The following is a 20307-nucleotide window of genomic DNA, read 5'->3' as shown; positions in this document are numbered from 1 at the left end:
AAACCCCACCTGTTTCATTAATTAACCTTAATGAGGAAATCTGTCATCCTTACCTGGTCTGATCAACAGCTGACTCCAGACTCTCAACAGTGTGGTTGTTTTAACTGCCCTCTGGGCAATTAGGGTGAATGATAAATGCTGGCTTCTAGTCACCAAAGTCTACATCCGATGACCAAATATTTTTTAAAAAGGCATAACATATGGCAAGTATTGTCCTTTTATTCTTGCCTATAAATCTGGGGATTGATAACAAATGCATTTCTTGACAGGAACCCGACATTCTGAGAGTTATCATTGACCAGAAATACAGTAGCTACAAGGGGCCAAAGGATCTGTTCTTGTGCTGTGCAGTTGTAAAGAGCAGTTCGGAGGCTAGGAATGCTGCAGCAAGTAACTCACCTTCTGACTCCTCAAAGTGTGTCCACCATCCACAAGGCACAAGTCAGGAGTGTAATGGAATACTGCCCACTTGCCTGGATAGTGCAGCTCCAGCAACAGTCAAGAAGCTTGACACCATCCAGGACAATGCAGTTTACTTAATTGGCACCGCACCCACAAACATCGATACGGTCCTCACTGACACTTAATAATAGCAGTGTGTTCCAACTCAAAGTAGACTGCAGAAATTCAATCAGCACTTTCCAAACCCACGACCACTTCCATCTAGAAGGACATGGGCAGCAGATACACGAGAATAACATCTCCTGCAATTTCCCCTCTAAACCACTCACCATCCTGGCTTGGAAATATAATCATCATCCCTTTAGTGTTGCTGGGTTAAAATCCTGGAATTCTCTCCCTAATGGCATGGTGGGTCTACTTACAGTTTGTGGGCTGCAGCAGTTCACTATCACCTTCACAAGGTCGAATCTGGAAGGGCAATAAATTCTGATCCAGCCAGTGACTGGCATGTCCCCCAAATGACTTAAGAAAGATAGCTACCCTCATAAATAGAATACCAAGTATTTTAATTATACCACATAAGCGCAAAAGAAAACCCACACTTAAAAGCTACAGATGGCAGCAATGCACACAAAAACTTACCATCAAAAGATTCCAGATCCTTTTCTTTCTTCAGCAGTCTGTCTGTAACTTCTAATGACATTTTAAACTTCAGGTTAGTTTCTCTGAAAACAGAAATAATTCAGCGGTGTGTTAAATTTCTATTTTGCAAAAGTTGTTGTTCATATTTTCTTGGCATCAATTGCTAGAACATGGCCAAATTTCCAGGTTCGCACATGAATTCTTCAGCTAAGGCAGACAAGACAACTTTTACACCATTTTTCAAAGGTAATAAGCATATTTTAAATAATTGAATACAAAACAAAACTACGTTAGCTAACTAAGAATGTCTACATTTCTTACGTAAGTCATTGCAATTCATTAGTTTGTGACCTGACTAATACTTATGTTATAAAAAAAGTAAACACAGATCAACTGTTGTATTTGCTAAAAAGCAGATGCATTCTTGAATTCCTCTAAGAACATAGAAAAACATATTCAGCGTTTAGAGTGACTACCTTAACTGCCAGTTTAAGGGAAATCAGCAAAATTTCAGGTCACATTCAAAATCAGGAAAGCCCCTCATCTCCTGCTCAGAAATGCCAAGGGTAAAGATAAAAGACAAAAGCTCATGCAAAGCAGCTTCAAAACGAAGATATAAGCTCAACAAATTTGCTCTGATCAGTCTGAAGAGAGAGAAAAATGAAGCTCAAAATAACTACAGTACGTGATAGAATATAGATAAAATTGCAACAAAATTTGATGTGATCTCTAACAGCAGAAATCATTCATCTCTGCGCGGCAATCCAGATTGCAGAAACACAAGTGAAAAACAACACAGAAGGCACAGAAATGTTCCTTTTCCTTGCCAGTCTAAGCTAGCAGTCAAGAAATTATTAGCAAGCATTGGGTGCATGTCTAAAATGTAGAGATCCTCTGTGCACAGGTGGAATAGCTGACAATTTGTGTGTGAAGTGCTTTAAGTCTTTGAATGCAGAAATGCACAAATTCAAGGCATTCACATAATCAAGCGGCCATCTGGGGCTACTTAGAAAAAATATTGCCAAGGCTCATGGAAATAATGTCAGTTTGTGTGAAATAAAAACCTTGTCTATTTGTTCCGGTGTTTCAAACAGAATGTGATAAATCTGATGGCACTTATGCAAGGGAATCTGGGAACTGTTCTGGAATGTTGGTTAACAGTTCTTATTCAACCACTATCACTACAAACAGATTACCCAATCATTTCATCTTATTGCTGGTTTTGGTCTTGTTTTTGAAAATAGTTTCCATAACTATCACTGCACTTGAAGTATTCCATGCAGAAAGACATTTCAGAAAGAACCGTATTACGAATTGCATTAAAGTGCAATCAGTACACCAAGTCACTTCCAAAGGTCAAAAGCAGATGATTATGGCACGTATGAAGCAATATTCTGAGCAAACCACACAGTAGTTTCATCATGCCTGAACTGTATTACAGTGCATGCTGTGAATGAAGGTACCTTTAATCTTCAAAGAATGTTGTCCACTTCTGAATTAAAAGCACATTGTACATTCAAGTTCTTACCCATCTAGTTCAGCTGTTTCCACGTAACAAAGACTGTTGGGTTCTGAACTGGACAACAGTAGTATATCAGCCTAAATAATTACAAAGAATGAATACATGTCATACAAAATAAGGTAAGAATCCTAAATGTTTGTTTCAAACCAAAATGAAGAAACTTACTGGAATAAAATCATCTTTGCATAGGCGTACAATATCTCCAACTTCTATGTCCTTCCACTTTGTTGTTTTAAACCTAAAAATAGTGAAAGTATTATGAGAATCATACAGGCCCAAAGAGTTTGCACCAGCAAGAAATAAAACCCTTATCTAAATGGATCCCGCTTTCTAGCGCTAGGCTGATAGCCTTGAATATTATGACATTTCAAGTGTTCACCCACACACTTTTTTAAAAAAGGTTGTGAGTTTCCTGACTCTACCACCTCCCAGGCAGTGGCTTCCCTTGAATCCCCTCCAAACCTCCTGCCCTTCACCTTAAAATTATGACTCCTTTTAATGACCCTACTACTAAGAGAAACGACTACTTTCTATCCAACCTGTATGCCTCTTACAGTCTTATACACCTCTAATAGGGAGCTCTTGTGGTGGAGAAGTTGCGTTCCTACCTCTGAAGCCGGAGACCTGGGTTCATGTGCCACTTGCCCAAGAAGTTTGTCTTGCATTTCCGAATAGGTTAATTAGGAAATACCGACAATTCTATTTAGGTTCACCCTTCATATTCTATGATCCAAAGAAAACAGACCGAACCAGCCCCTCTTCACAATTAAATTGCTCCAACTCAGGCAGGAAGTGGTAAATCTCCTCTGCACCTCATCCATGCAATCACATCCTTCCAATCAAGTGGCAATATTCTTACCTACCTTATTAACTAAACCTGCTGCTTCAGGGACCTGTCGCTAGCACCCCAAGAACCCTCCCTTCTTCTGAACTTCCTGATGTCCCATCATACATTGATTACTCCCTTGTCTCATTATCTCTTCCAAAAGTGCATCACTTCACATTTAAATAGAGTTAAGTCCCATCTGTCACTGTTCTGTCTTTACCTTCCTGTAATCCAAGACTTTCTCCCTGATTATTAACCAGCCTGCCAATCTTCTTGACATCCGCAAACTTACTGATCAATACCCCTCCAGTGACCCAACACACACACACACACATCTTTATCATGTATGAATATCACAAACAATAAAAGGGAGCCAGCACTGATCCCTGCAGTACACCATTGGACACCTGCCTCCAGTCACACAAACAACATGCAGGTTGGGTGGATTGGCCATGATAAATTGCCCATTGTGTCTAACGATTTGTAGGTTAGGTGGTTTAGTCATGGGAAATGCAGGGTTACAAATAGGGTGAAGGATGGGTCTGGGAGGAATACTCTTCAGAGGGCTGGTGTGGACACAGAGTCATAGAGTGATGCAGCATGGAAACAGATCCTTTAGCCAAAACTGGTCCTTGCTGATCTTGGCGCCTACTCATCTTGTTTCAATTGCCCGCATTTGGTCCATGTTGCTCTAAACCTAATCTCATCCATGTACCTATCCAAATGTTTTTTTTGGATGTTGCTATTGTACCTGTTTCAACCACTTTCTCTGGCAGCCCATTCCACATACGCACCATTCTCTGTGTGAAGACATTGCCCCTCAGGTCCTTCTTAAATCCTTCCCATCTCACCTTAAACCTATGCCCTCTAGTTTTTAATTCCCCATCCCTGGGGGAAAATAAAGACTACATGCAGTCATCTTATCTGTGCACCTCATGATTTTACACAACTTAATAAGGTCACTCCCCCATTCTCCTACATTGGAGTGATTAAAGTCCTATCCTGGTCAACCTCTCCCTAGGACTCAGCATGCTAAATGCCTTCTTCATCACACTATCCACCTGTGACACCACCTGCAATGAACTGTGTACTTGTACTCCTACATCTCTCTGTTCTATTACACTCCTGGGGACTTTACCTTCAACGGTATAAGTCCTACCTTGGTTTGAATTTCCAAAGTGCAACACCTCACTTCACACATATCTGCATTGAATTGCATTTGCAAATCCTTAGCCCACTTCCCCATCTGCTCAAGATCCCCCCGCAATTTTTGATAATCTTCCCTGCTATCAATGATACTTTCTCATTTTGTGTCATCCACAAATTTACTAATCATGCCTTGTACCTTCACACCTGGATCATTTAGGTAAATAACAAATAACAAAGGGTCCCAGCGCCTACCTCGATGGCATGTCAATAATTACAGGCCTCCAGTCCATCACCCTCTGCTCCCTACCATCGAGCCAATTTTGAATCCAATTAGTGAGCTCTCCCTGGATCCCAAACAACCTAGCTTCATGACTAGCCTGCCATGCAGGACCTTGTCAACGTCCTTACTAAAGTCCATACTTGACAATATCCACTGCCCTCCCTCATCTATCCTCTTGATTAACTCTTCGAAAAATTCCACAAGATTTGTCAGGCATTATTTCCTGTGTGCAAATCCATGCAGACTATCCCTAATTAGACGTTGACTATCCAAATATTGGTCGATCCTGTCTCTCAGTATCCTCTCCAAAAGCTTGCCTACCACAGATGTCAGGCTCACCGGCCTATAGTTCCATAGCTTGTCTTAGCTAACTTTCTTAAACAATGGAAGAATATTGGCCAACCTCCAGTCTTCTGGAACACTAGCCACTGGTGAGTGGCTAAAGCTGAAGCAAAAATCTCTGCAAAGGGCCTCTGCAATTTCTTCCCTAGCCTCCAATAAGTCCAAGGATTGACTTGATCAGGCCCAGGGATTTGTCATCTTAATGTGCTTTAAGGCTGTAAACTCCTCCTCTCTGGTAATGTGAATGTAGTCCAAAACATCCCCACTTATTTCTCTTATTTCCAATGCACCCATGATTGTCTCCTCAGTAAACAGAGAGGAGAAATATTCATTAAAAATTTCCCCCCATCTGCTGTGGCTCCACACATAGGCACTCATGATGATCTTTAAGGGGGCCTATTCTCTCCCTAGCCACTCTCTTATTCTTAATATAGCAATAGAATCTCTTGGAATTATCTTGAACCTTTTCTGCCAGATCAATCTCAACCTCTTTTTGCTCTTCTGATTTCCCCCTTACATGTGCTCCTGCACTTTTTATAGCCACCTAGGGACTCACTTCAGCCCAATAGCTTATACCTTCTTTTTCCTGACCAGAGCCTCAATATCAGCCAGTGACCCCTAAACCTGCTGGCTTTTCTCTTCACCGTAACAGGGACATACTGTCCTGGACTCTTGATATCACACTTTTAAAAGCCTCCATTTGCCATCATTCCTTTTCTTGCAAAGAGACTCACCCAATCCTGCTTAATTGGCCCTGCTCCACTTCAGCGCCTTGACCTGTGGACCCGTCCTATCTTTTTGAATAACAATGTTAAAACCGGATATGTTATGGTCACTGGACCCAATGTGCTCTCCAACTGACGCTTCAGTCACTTGCCCAAACTTGTTGTGTGAGAGGAGTTCCAGTGTTGTGCCCTCCCGAGTTGGGGCCTCTACACATTGATTTTGGAAACTTTCTTGGACACATTTGACAAATTCCACACTGTCTGGGCCTTTTACACTCTGGGTGGCCCAGTCAATACAGGAGAAATTAAAATCTCCAACCAATTCTACTCTGCTATTCCTACAGTTATCTGCAATCTCTCTACACATCTGTTCTACTACTTGCTGACTATTTGTGGGTCTATAATACAGTCCCAACAGAGTAGCCACCCCATTCTTGTTCCTAAGTTTTAACCATAAACTGTCATTTGATGATGCTTTAAGAACATCATCTCTAAGCACTGTTGTTATGTCCTCCCTTAGCAAAAGGGCAACTTCCCTGCTCGCTTACTCGTACTTCTGTTACACCTGTAGCTTCTGTATCCTGGAATATTGAACTGCCAGTCCTGCCCTTCTCTCAGCCACGTTTCTCTTTTGGCTATAAAAACGAAGTTCCCAGAGCCAATCCATACTCTGATCTCATCTACCTTCCCAGTCAGGCCTCGTCAATTGAACTAAATACACTTCAAACCAAAAGTCTTTCCCCTCCCTTTACTGTGCTCCTAGCTATCCCGAATAGTAAACTTGCCCTCGGTGGACCAAATAGCCTGCTTCCACATTGTCGGGATTCTGTGATTCTGTCAAACAACCATCTACCACCATGCTCTGCCTCCCACCAAGTCCATTTTGAATCCATCTTGTCAAGTTACCATGGATTCTTCTTTATCAGTCTTCCTTGCGGTACCTTATCAAAGGCTTTACCGAAATCCATGTAATCTAATGAACTGCACTATCCTCATTGACACTTGTGTCACTTGCTTGAGAAATTCCATCAAATCTTGTGTTCTTTCATTATTGTCTACAGTTATTTCTTGATGAATAAAATGTAGCTACAGCCCAAAGTTACTTCATAACAGAACACGGATTTGCTATTAAACTGCAAACTCCGTACACTTGTGTGAAAATTGTTCCAAGTTTATGAGCTAACACTGGATAATCAAAACTGCATTAAAATTAAGAAAGGTATGTTTATTTCCTCAAGAAAACAATTAGAAATAACTAATACAAACATTGACTTTAATAGCAATTTTCCCCGCTCGAGACCCAAGACAACACCACTGGAACAGGTACTGCTCTGACTTGGCAGCAGAGGACAGCAAACTCCTTGCTTTCATATATGTTCAAAATTCAAGAAAGAATATTTGGATTATGGGTGGGTGCTCACCTCATTGTGTGTATTAAACGTAACATGCAACCGCACTGGGCTACAAATCTTATTATGCAAGAAGCTGGAAACTTTTCAAAAGTTTTCAACAGCAACATTTAAGAGATCATAAGACCGGTATATAACTTGTGTTCAAGACCAACAGAAAGATAAAAAGTTTTTATACCTGCCATCCTGCAGGACTTCACATTTCCGACTATTAACAATTCTGTCCATCTTGTGTCTTGCCTGTGATGTACAAAACAAAGATGAAAATTCTTCAGTGTCGATTGTCATGGCTTCATCAATCGCGGCTTTTCCATGGCCCAGGCACCATCCAATAGAAATAGCCTACCATAAACCTGGCAACACCATTGTTAAGGTGTTGCTTGCTATCAAATTAAGCTATGGGTTGATCACTAAAGTCTTAAATTACAGGAGCAGACAAAGGGCACAATCAGATAATGAACATATTACTATGTCTACATTCAAATGTACTTGTGGCAGATATAATCTGAAATAAGGCTTATCAAACAATTTGCCAATTTTCCATTCATCTAACAAGCACAAAATGTGAGCTGTGACATGAGTGAGCACCTGCTGGAATGGGGGCCAAAGGAAAATGGAGAAAAGAAAAGGAATTATTGACTCCAATTCCATGGCACATTGTTATCATGTTTTTTTTAATTGGTCGGTGTAGCTGCATTCATCAGGATTGTGGGTGGGAGAAAGAAAAAGGAGAATGGCTTGAGTCTTTCCAATGTTGAATCTCCGACATAAATATGGACAAGTCTGAAACCACAATTTTTGGTTCCATTCACCAACCATCTTGCCTGTTGAAAGTTTCCAGAGACCAAAATTACCAGTTCTTGTCTAGTGAATAGGATGATCCTGGATTCAAATCCCAGCAGTGCCTGTATCTTACATTAAAAGCTCCTCGTTTTTACAGGACACTGAACAGCCTGGACAGGGTGGACATTGGGAAGTTGTTTTCATTTGTAGGAGAGATTAGGACCCAAGGGCACAGACTCAGAGTAGAACATAGAACATAGAATATAGAACATAGAAAAATATAGCACAGTACAGGCCCTTCGGCCCACGATGTTGTGCCGTGGAATAATCCTAATCCAAAAATAAAATAACCTAACCTACATTCCCCTCAATTCACTGCTGTCCATGTGCATGTCCAGCAGTCGCTTAAATGTCACTAATGACTCTGCTTCCACAACTACCACTGGCAAAGTATTCCATGCGCTCACAACTCTCTGGGTGAAGAAACTCCCTCTGACATCTCCTCTATGCCTTCCTCCTAATACGTTAACACCTCGTGACAGTCAACCCTGCCCTGGGGAAAAGTCACTGGCTATCGACTCTATCCACGCCTCTCATTACCTCGTACACCTCGATCAGGTCACCTCTCTTCCTCCTTCTCTCCAGACAGAAAAGTCCGAGCTCGATCAACCTTTCCTCATAAGACAAGCCCTCCAGTCCAGGCAGCATCCTGGTAAACCTCCTTTGCACCCTCTCCAAAGCCTCCACATCTTTCCGATAATAGGGCGACCAGAACTGGACACAATATTCCAAGTGTGGTCTCACCAGAGTTTTATAGAGCTGCAGCATAACCTCGTGGCTCTTAAACTCGATCCCCCTGTTAATGAAAGCCAAAACACTATATGCTTTCTTAACAACCTTATCCACTTGGGTGAGTAAAGGGAAGACCCTTTAGAACGGAGATAAGAGAAGCTGCTTCAGCCACAGGGTGGTGAATCTATGGAATTAGTTGCCACACAAAACTGTGGAGGCCACGTCATTGAGTATATTTAAGACAATGATAGCTAGGTTCTTGATTGTCAAGGCGATCAAGGGTTATGGACAGAAAGCAGGAGAATGGGTTTGAGAAACCCATCAGCCATGACTGAATGGTGGAGCAGATGCGATGGCAATCATGGCCCAATTTCTGCCCTTATGTCATATGGTCTTATGGATTCCACCTCTGCATGAGCTCTTGACAAGCTAAAATGCTCATCAATGCCCTTATTACATCGAGACTGAACTATTCCAAGTTGAATAGCCTCTCCACCATTGAGAACATGCTCAGACAGCTTTACTGTGTTCACATAGTAAAAGAGGCTCAATATTAGTAGTTCATGTTTTAGAATTTGAGGTCAGACAAAAGTAAAATAATGGCTCACAATATCGTCAACAAGATCCTTTACTGCTGTTATTCCCAGCACCACCACTAAAGGCACCAATGTAGTGTACCACGCCAAGGTTGAGATCTGAGGAATGGCCTAAAAAGAAACAGAAGGAAAAAATTGCTTATAGAAGCTGATACCTCATAAGCAGATGATAAAATGCTTCAATATTCAGGTAGTTCATATTGTTATTATTTATATATCAGACAGTTGCAGAGGACTCTTATGGTATTGTCCCTACCTCTTAACTAGGAGAACTGCTCCAAAGGTAGGTACTAACATCTCTGAACAGGTTAATTTGAAAATATGTACCACAGAGGTGCATACATCATTCAAATGCTAAACAGACTGAAATTTTCCACACATGCGTCACTGCAGATTCTTATGAACTAGACCAAACCCCCTCAAAACACTGAGGGGAAAGCCTAGACCCTAACTTTTATCTTAATTAAAAGGTAAGTATAAGGGGCTGCATTCCAGATGTGATTCAATTGGTCACACTACTAGGCTTTAAGCAAAACACTCTTTAGTCTTACAACATAGTCAAAATACTAACAAAAGAAAAACTGGCATAACTTTTCCTCAATTGTGATACTTAACAATGTTCTAATATAGGAGCATCACATAAACACACCCTTGGCAAAGGTAAACTCAGCAAAAGAGATTTCCCTCACTTGCTATCTTCTCCAGTCTAGGAGAAGGAACACAACTGAATCTCGCAGTAGGTGAAGATAACTCAAGCTTTTACAGCAGTAGTGAGCTGTATCCAGCTTCAACTTCAAAACCCCAACTGTAACCACTGAAAGCAAAACTAAAACCGTAGTTCTGTATAAGCTTGATTCCACCCACTCATGTTTCCTTTTTCTAAAATAAATCAAAAACTGCTTTCCATGGAGTAGACACCGAAGCACCAGAGTTACAATACCCCTCTTGAAGAGAAACAAGACAAAACAAATTCTTCTTAAAGGTACATCTCGTTACAAGCTGAAAGACCTCTCATCAAACGCATTCAGAGTTCTTACAAACCTGGTCAAAATACTCGCCTTCTCAGGAATCAAATGAGAAAGATGAAATTTTCATAAAGCTTAAGAAGTAAAATTGCAATCGCATGGATCCCAAAATGCACACATACACTATACAAGAAAAAAAATCACATTGCCGAATATACTCAGCTCCTCAATTCTTGACACTGCTTGTGAAGCAGAGGTGTTGTTCGAGTAAACGTCTCTCATCATAATAAATTCACCTGGGTTTCCCTTTCAGACACTCACTGACATGCTTGCTATTTCTAATGTGGGCCTGGATTTTAACATGAAGGTCAATCAAACAGAGATGGAAGAATTCCTATTTCTGTGAACCTATCCATTTAACACCTTTTGTTATAAATTCATTCACAGGCTGAGGGAAGCATTTACTGCCGATTCGTAATTCAGAGTCACCCACATTGATGTGGGTCTGGAGTCATGTGTCGGCCAGACCAGGTAAGGATGGCAGTTTCCTTTCTTAAAGGACATTAGTGAACCAGGTGGATATTTGTGACAATGGATTCACAGTCATCATTAGACTCTTAATTCCAGTCGTTTACTGAATTCAAATTCCACGACGTGCCACGGCAGAATTCAAATCTGGGTTCCCAGAACATTTACCTGGGTCTCTGAATTAACAGAGATAATGGGAACTGCAGATGCTGGAGAATTCCAAGATAATAAAATGTGAGGCTGGATGAACACAGCAGGCCAAGCAGCATCTCAGAAGCACAAAAGCTGACGTTTCGGGCCTAGACCCTTCATCAGAGCGGGATGGGGAGAGGGAACTGGAATAAATAGGGAGAGAGGGGGAGGCGGACCGAAGATGGAGAGTAAAGCAGATAGGTGGAGACAGTATAGGTGGGGAGGTAGGGAGGGGATAGGTCAGTCCAGGGAAGACGGACAGTTCAAGGAGGTGGGATGAGGTTAGTAGGTAGATGGGGGTGCGGCTTGGGTGGGAGGAAGGGATGGGTGAGAGGAAGAACCGGTTAGGGAGGCAGAGACAGGTTGGACTGGTTTTGGGATGCAGTGGGTGGGGGGGGGGGGGGGGGGGAAGAGCTGGGCTGGTTGTGTGGTGCAGTGGGGGGAGGGGACGAACTGGGCTGGTTTAGGGATGCAGTAGGGGAAGGGGAGATTTTGAAACTGGTGAAGTCCACATTGATACCATTAGGCTGCAGGGTTCCCAGGCTGAATATGAGTTGCTGTTCCTGCAACCTTCGGGTGGCATCATTGTGGCAGTGCAGGAGGCCCATGATGGACATGTCATCTAGAGAATGGGAGGGGGAGTGGAAATGGTTTGCGACTGGGAGGTGCAGTTGTTTGTTGCGAACTGAGCGGAGGTGTTCTGCAAAGCGGTCTCTAAGCCTCCGCTTGGTTTCCCCATTGTAGAGGAAGCCACACCGGGTACAGTGGATGCAGTATACCACATTAAGCAGAGGTTCACCTGCACATCTGCCAATGTGGAATGTCATCTTGGGGCCTGGGATGGGGGTGAGGGAGGTGGTGTGGGGGCAAGTGTAGCATTTCCTGCGGTTGCAGGGGAAGGTGCCGGGTGTGGTGGGGTTGGAGGGCAGTGTGGAGCGAACAAGGGAGTCACGGAGAGAGTGGTCTCTCCGGAAAGCAGACAGGGGTGGGGATGGAAAAATGTCTTGGGTGGTGGGGTCGGATTGTAAATGGCGAAAGTGTCGGAGGATGATGCGTTGTATCCGGAGGTTGGTAGGGTGGTGTGTGAGAACGAGGGGGATCCTCTTAGGGCGGTTGTGGCGGGGGCGGGGTGTGAGGGATGTGTTGCGGGAAATACGGGAGACGCGGTCAAGGGCGTTCTCGATCACTGTGGGGGGAAAGTTGCGGTCCTTAAAGAACTTGGACATCTGGGATGTGCGGGAGTGGAATGTCTTATCGTGGGAGCAGATGCGGCGGAGGCAGAGGAATTGGGAATAGGGGATGGAATTTTTGCAGGAGGGTGGGTGGGAGGAGGTGTATTCTAGGTAGCTGTGGGAGTCGGTGGGCTTGAAATGGACATCAGTTACCAGCTGGTTGCCTGAGATGGAGACAGAGGTCTAGGAAGGTGAGGGATGTGCTGGAGATAGCCCAGGTGAACTGAAGGTTGGGGTGGAAGGTGTTGGTGAAGTGGATGAACTGTTCGAGCTCCTCTGGGGAGCAAGAGGCGGCGCCGATACAGTCATCAATGTACCGGAGGAAGAGGTGGGGTTTGGGGCCTGTGTCGGTGCGGAAGAAGGACTGTTCCACGTAACCTACAAAGAGGCAGGCATAGCTGGGGCCCATGCAGGTGCCCATGGCCACCCCCTTAGTCTGTAGGAAGTGGGAGGAGTCAAAAGAGAAGTTGTTGAGGGTGAGGACGAGTTCAGCTAGGCGGATGAGAGTGTCGGTGGAGGGGGATTGGTCGGGCCTGCGGGATAGGAAGAAGCGGAGGGCCTTGAGGCCATCTGCATGCGGAATGCAGGTGTATAGGGACTGGACGTCCATGGTGAATACGAGGTGTTGGGGGCCAGGGAATTGGAAGTCCTGGAGGAGGTGGAGAGCGTGGGTGGTGTCACGGACGTAGGTGGGGAGTTCCTGGGCCAAAGGGGAGAAAATAGAGTCCAGATAGGTGGAGATGAGTTCGGTGGGGCAGGAGCAGGCTGAGACGATGGGTCGACCAGGGCAGGCAGGTTTGTGAATTTTGGGAAGGAGATAGAAACGGGCCGTGCGGGGTTGGGGAACAATGAGGTTGGAGGCTGTGGGTGGGAGGTCCCCTGAGGTGATGAGGTCGTGAATGGTGTTGGAGATGATGGTTTGGTGCTCGGGTGTGAGGTCATGATCGAGGGGGCGGTAGGAGGTGGTGTCAGAGAGTTGGCGTCTGGCCTCGGCGATGTAGAGGTCAGTGCGCCATACTACCACTGCGCCAGCCTTGTCTGCGGGTTTGATGGTGAGGTTGGGGTTGGAGCGGAGGGAGCGGAGGGCTGCCCGTTCTGCGGGGGAGAGGTTGGAGTGGATGAGAGGGGTGGAGAGGTTGAGGCGGTTGATGACTCGACGGCAGTTGGAAATGAAGAAGTCGAGGGAGGGTAGGAGGCCTCGGGGTGGTGTCCAGGAGGGCGGCTTGTGTTGGAAGCGGGTGAAGGGGTCAGTGGGGGGAGGGTTAGGTTCCTGGTTGAAGAAGTAGGCGTGGAGGCGAAGACGGCGGAAAAACTGCTCTATGTCCAACCGTGACTGGTATTCGTTGATGTGTGGTTGTAGGCACCCACACTCCTGCAAAATTTCCATCCCCTATTCCCAATTCCTCCACCTCCGCCGCATCTGCTCCCACGATAAGACATTCCACTCCCGCACATCCCAGATGTCCAAGTTCTTTAAGGACCGCAACTTTCCCCCCACAGTGATCGAGAACGCCCTTGACCGCGTCTCCCGTATTTCCCGCTACACATCCCTCACACCCCACCCCCGCCACAACCGCCCTAAGAGGATCCCCCTCGTTCTCACACACCACCCTACCAACCTCCGGATACAACGCATCATCCTCCGACACTTTCGCCATTTACAATCCGACCCCACCACCCAAGACATTTTTCCATCCCCACCCCTGTCTGCTTTCCGGAGAGACTACTCTCTCCCTGACTCCCTTGTTCGCTCCACACTGCCCTCCAACCCCACCACACCCGGCACCTTCCCCTGCAACCGCAGGAAATGCTACACTTGCCCCCACACCTCCTCCCTCACCCCTATGCCAGGCCCCAAGATGACATTCCACATTAAGCAGAGGTTCACCTGCACATCTGCCAATGTGGTATACTGCATCCACTGTACCCGGTGTGGCTTCCTCTACAATGGGGAAACCAAGCGGAGGCTTGGAGACCGCTTTGCAGAACACCTCCGCTCAGTTCGCAACAAACAACTGCACCTCCCAGTCGCAAACCATTTCCACTCCCCCTCCCATTCTCTAGATGACATGTCCATCATGGGCCTCCTGCAGTGCCACAATGATGCCACCCGAAGGTTGCAGGAACAGCAACTCATATTCAGCCTGGGAACCCTGCAGCCATATGGTATCAATGTGGACTTCACCAGTTTCAAAATCTCCCCTTCCCCTACTGCATCCCTAAACCAGCCCAGTTCGTCCCCTCCCCCCACTGCACCACACAACCAGCCCAGCTCTTCCCCCCCCCCCCCACCCACTGCATCCCAAAACCAGTCTAACCTGTCTCTGCCTCCCTAACCGGTTCTTCCTCTCACCCATCCCTTCCTCCCACCCAAGCCGCACCCCCATCTACCTACTAACCTCATCCCACCTCCTTGAACTGTCCGTCTTCCCTGGACTGACCTATCCCCTCCCTACCTCCCCACCTATACTGTCTCCACCTATCTGCTTTACTCTCCATCTTCGGTCCGCCTCCCCCTCTCTCCCTATTTATTCCAGTTCCCTCTCCCCATCCCGCTCTGATGAAGGGTCTAGGCCCGAAACATGAGCTTTTGTGCTCCTGAGATGCTGCTCTGCCTGCTGTGTTCATCCAGCCTCACATTTTATTATCTCTGAATTAACAGTCCAATGATAATATCACAAGGCCATTGTCTCCCCATGGTGCTTGGTCATCTGATTTTTTATTGTGTGGGCCTCAGGGTGGATTAGAAGACAGGGTGGGCTACTTGTGTGGGAATGAGGGAGCGCCTAGGTGCAGAGACTATCTGCCTCAAGAATCCAGGACTGTGCATGATTTAGAAATCAAGAATAAAGCAGGAAACATTGTTTCAGCTTTCGCCCTCCCCCGCAGTCCCAAGAACCATCCTTTCCAATCCACACCATTTTGTGCCTCGCCTTCCACTCAAAATTCTCTCTCATGCTCCCCCTTTCCAAACTATGCCCTCCCAAGCAATGCCAGTTGATCCCATGCCAAGTTACACCCACATACAACCTTGTGTCTCCTCATGCCTTACAAGCAATGGTATGCCCACCTAACAACTCACTCCTGTCCCTGACACTTTATAGCACAAAATGCCAAATAAGTGCCAATCATCCCAACCAGACAGCCTCATATTCGACTCTTCAATATTCTAAATCTGCACTATCTAACAGAGTCAGACGTAACTTAATGGAATTTGAGATTAAATATATTTTAATTGTCTATTGCAGATTTCACTACATTGAAATTGAAAGAAACACTTGCTACATTTGCATTCCTTCGGCAAAATAAAAACTGATAACAAGAGGCATTTAAGTCAAGTGCACAATCACTTTCAAGATCAAACTAGAGAATAAACAACTGATATCTATCAGTGAAAGGGGAAATGGTCGGTGACTGGTGTGATAATGGGTGCTTGTGAAATCAGTAATTAATCCTGTAATGGAAGCCCTTCAACCAGACATCACCCAAATGAATCAGCACATATTTTTATTTTGGTATAACACTTCAGGGCATTTTTACCAAGATTTAAAGGGCAGAACCCTTAAATGCATGAACAGCTTCATAGATATCCCCCCTGACAGTTTAACAATTGATTTTGACAGTTCCCTTTTACAGGTCCTCTTGACCAAGTATTTCTGAATTTTGACAAGTTTCTCAACTAACCGATAGCGTTGTGGTTGGTTGGCTTGCTGAGCTGGTTTGTTGTTCTGCAGACATTTCACTACCCTGCTGGGTGACATCATCAGTGCAACCTGTGATGAAGCACTGTTGTGTTTCCCACCCGTTATTTAAAAACTCTGGAGTTGGTTAAGCTGGGTTACCTCATTTCCGGTTTTCTTTTGCAGTGGCGTATATATATAGGATCTAGCTCTATGTTTGTTGATGGCCGTCTCAGTGGAGAGCCAGAATTGACAGTAGTGACACCAAAAGTGACATTGAGCTCTGACGAAGGGCCACCTGCTGGGATTTTCCAGCAACTTTGTTTTCGTTCCAGAATTGACAGTAAGGAGCTTTGCACTTTTTATATTCAACTGCACTGACTTGAAATTATTCAAAAAGGATACCTTAACTTCGTGATAAGAGCAACAAATTTAGTTCTAATGTTGAAAAAAGCACCAAGAGGAAGCGAGGTCATGTAATGACTGAGTTTAAAATATTCAATATTTTTCATAACCACTTACTTGAAGAATGAGAAGAATCAAAAAGTAGGCGTTGGCTGCTCTTTTAAATTGTTCCATCAGGTTACGTGGTAAAAATGTAAAAACATTGTACTTGTACGTCCGGATTGCATTCCCCTGAAAATAAAATTGGACAAATGTGGTTATAGATCAGAAAATGTTTTTACACAATGAGGCATTAAATTGTATACCCAGATAACAGACAGAATGCATGATGAAAATATTACGGTTTTGGAAACATTTTGAGCTTGAGGTTGTGCAAAAATTATTGATAGGCAGAAAATAAGTTAAAAAGAATGTTCACTCACTGAATATTTGCTGGTTTTAATGCAACCATACTTTGTAATTGTGAATTGATTGTTAAAGTTTCTGTCATTTGCTTTGACTTTCCACGTGTATTCTGAAAATAAAGCAGAGTGGAGCAATTTCAAAAAAAAAAATCTGAACAATGAAATTAAGGAGACAGGCTGGAATGTGACATTAATGCTTGGCTTTTTAAACTAAAACTGCTGGATTACCCAGCAACATCAGTCACTTTTTTCACTTTTGCAGTGGCAACATCTTTCTAGAAACGTAACTCATCAAAACCTGTTTAGTTGTCTTCTGCATGCAGTGAAGAAATTTATCGCTTGAATATTTAATGAAACAGCCCCTAATTGAAATGGAAACCCAAATTTCCAGATTTCTGAAAGACAGTGTTAAATTCAATTGTCTGGTTGTGACAATAACTTCTCACATAAAATCACAGGAACTGGGATCACGAGTAGATGAACAGGTCCCTTCAGCTAGGTCCACCATTCAATATATCCCATGGCAGATCCCCTACCTTGATGCCATATTCCTGCTTTCTGCCCATACCCCTCGAAGACTTTAAAACAAACATTCATTGAACTCTTTTCAGCGACTTTATCTCCACAACCTTCTGTAGAAAATTCCATGGGTTCACTGACTGAGAAAAATTTTCCTTATCCCTGATAGAGATAGTGGGGACTGCAGATGCTGGAGAATCTGAGATAACAAGGTGTAGAGCTGGATGAGCACAGCAGGCCAAGCAGCATCATAGGAGCAGGAAAGCTGATGTTTCAGTCCTAGGCCCTTCTTCAGAAATGGGGGAGGGGAAGGGGTTTCTGAAATAAATAGGGAGAGTGGGGGAGGCAGAAAGAAGATGGATAGAGGAGAAGAATTACGGAGAGGAGACAGATCGATCAAAGAGGCGGGATGGAGCCAGTAAAAGTGAGTGTAGGTGGGGAGGTAGGGAGGAGATAGGTCAGTCCAGGGAGTACGGACAGGCCAAGGGGGTGGGATGAGATTGGTAGGGATGGGGGTCTGGCTTGAAGTGGGAGGAGGGGTTGGGTGGGAGGAAGGACAGGTTAGAGAGGTGGGGGACAGGTTTTGAAGCTTGTGAAATCTACATTGATATCATTAGGCTGCAGGGTTCCCAAACGGAATATGAGTTGCTGTTCCTCCAACCTTCGGGTGGCATCATTGTGGCACTGCAGGAGGGCCAGGATGGACATGTCTGAATGGGAGGGGGAGTTGAAATGGTTCGGGACTGGGAGGTGCAGTTGTTTATCTATCCTTATCCTTGTTCTGAATGGTCTACTCTGTATCCTGAGATATTAAGAACTGCCGATGCTGGAATCAGAGATAACCCAGTGTGGAGCTGGAGGGACACAGCAGGCCAAGCAGCAGAGGAGCAGGAAAGCTGACATTTCGGGTCAGGATCATACTTAAGAAAAAAATTCAGCAGAGGGCTCCCAACCTAAAATGTCAACTTTCCTGCTCCTCTGATGCTGCCTGGCCTGCTGTGTTCCTCCAGCTCCACACTGTCTCCTCTGCATTCTGCACCTGTGTCCCCTGTTTCTAGATTCCCCAACCAAGGAAAATATCCTTACTGCACCTAATGTTCCCAGCCCTGTCAAAATTATATACATTTCAATTAAATCTCCTCTTACCCATCTCAACTCTACAGAAAACAGGTCCAGTTAAACCAATTTTACCACACAGGATAGTCCTGACATCTCCAGTATCAATCTAGTAAATGTGTCCTGCATCTGTGCTAAGTATATGCTTTCTTAGGCAGGAACGTACACAATACCTCAGGTCGTGGTCTCACCAAGGCTCTGTATAACTACAGTAAGCCATCCCTATTTCTGAATTCAAATCTTCTTGCAACAAAGGCTGACAAGCCATTTGCCTTCCTAATTGCTTGCTGGAAATTACTTGTCTACTTTCATTAACTGGTTACTAGGATACCCAAACACTTCTGTACATCCGCACCTCCCAATACATCAACCTTTTAAACCATACTCTACCTTTCTGTTCAGTCACATTTACTGCAACTGCTTTGTGTTTTCCCATTTATCCAACTTGTCTAAATCTCCTCAAAGCCTCCTTGCATTCTCCTCTCAATTCTAAACCCCACACAGTTGTGTCATCAGTAAACCTGGAAATGTTCCATTTGATTGCTGCAACAAGGGAATTTGTATTGATCGTACTTATGTATTTCACGACTTCAGAGTAGTTGAGGCCAAAACATCACTTGTTTTCATGAAAGAAGATACAGCACTCGTGGCTGAAGAGATCAAAGGATATGGAGATGGGTGGAGGAGGTTGGATATTATTGTCTTGAGCTTAATGATCAGCCATGGTCATATGAATGGTGCAGCAAGCTTGAGAGGTTGAAGGACTACGCCTTCTCCTAGCTTCTACATTTGTATGAATAGCTGGGGCTGAAGCACCATCCTCGCAGTACCCCACTACTCATTGCTTGTCACCTGGAAAAACACCTATTTACTCCTACTCTGTAATCTGTCAACCAATTCTCAATCCAAGCTGATATATTACTACCTCTCCCATGTGCTTTACTTTTGCCCATTAATCTCAATGCCAAGTAAAGCTTTCTGAAAACCAAAATACACTATGTCCACCCATTTTCCCTAACTATTTAATTAGTTAAATCCTCAAAGAACTCCAGTATGTCAAATAAGCATGATTTGCCTTTCATAAGCCCATAGTGGCTTTGTCCAATTCCAACAGTGCTTTCTAACAGTTCTGTTATCATGTCTTTTATAACAGATTCCAGCACTTCCCCCATTGCTGATATTCTTTTAACTCTAGCTGTGGTTGCCATGGTAACATAAGCTTTTTGAGACTGAAATTTCATTTCAAGAGGGCTGGAATAGAAGAACAGCAATGTATTGTTGGGATTGTACAAGGCTCTTATTAGACTGCATTTGAAATATTGAGAGCAATCCTTGCCCCATATCTAAGCAAAAGGTCAAGAGGGGGTCGAGAAGAATGATCCCACAAATGAAAGGCTTGTCGTATGAGCAGCAGTTGATGGCTCTGGGTCTATGCTCAATGGTGTTTAGAAGGATAAGGGTGGATCTCATTATAACTGAGAATATTGAAAGGCCTGGATGGAGTGAATATGGAGAAGAAAACTTTTCCACTACTAGAAATTAGGACCCAACAGCACAACCTCATAGTCAAGGAATGACCCTTTAGAACGGAGATGAGGAGGAATTGCCAGAAGCATACTGTTTTGATGACTATTATAATTGTGGGAATCGGCTAGAGTAAAGTTACTGCTGGTGGCTCCCTGATTATCACATTCTGCATCATGAACTTCATCAAAGTCGTTCTTGAAAAGTTTGCAATCGTACATTTGACGTTTTGCAGATGTTATTTGCTGAAAAATTTCTAAAGTCGAATGGGGCA

General features: G+C 44.2%; 1 protein-coding gene across 2 annotated transcripts in view; it reads right to left on the bottom strand.

The window, feature by feature from the left end:
* Window positions 1-20307, bottom strand: part of atp8b1 (ATPase phospholipid transporting 8B1) — a 141865-nt gene that overhangs the window by 49095 nt on the left and 72463 nt on the right. For both annotated transcript variants that reach the window (XM_048544699.2, XM_048544708.2), the window contains exons 3-9: window positions 16893-16984; window positions 16588-16701; window positions 9481-9579; window positions 7476-7537; window positions 2732-2804; window positions 2573-2643; window positions 1045-1127 (exon numbers count right to left, since the gene is read on the bottom strand). In XM_048544699.2, coding sequence (XP_048400656.1) covers window positions 1045-1127; window positions 2573-2643; window positions 2732-2804; window positions 7476-7537; window positions 9481-9579; window positions 16588-16701; window positions 16893-16984 — 594 coding nt within the window. The remainder of the gene's footprint in view (window positions 1-1044; window positions 1128-2572; window positions 2644-2731; window positions 2805-7475; window positions 7538-9480; window positions 9580-16587; window positions 16702-16892; window positions 16985-20307) is intronic.

This window comes from Stegostoma tigrinum, chromosome 1 (assembly GCF_030684315.1).
Source record: "Stegostoma tigrinum isolate sSteTig4 chromosome 1, sSteTig4.hap1, whole genome shotgun sequence".
NCBI lineage: Eukaryota > Metazoa > Chordata > Chondrichthyes > Orectolobiformes > Stegostomatidae > Stegostoma > Stegostoma tigrinum.
This window is presented reverse-complemented; position numbering and strand designations above follow the sequence as displayed.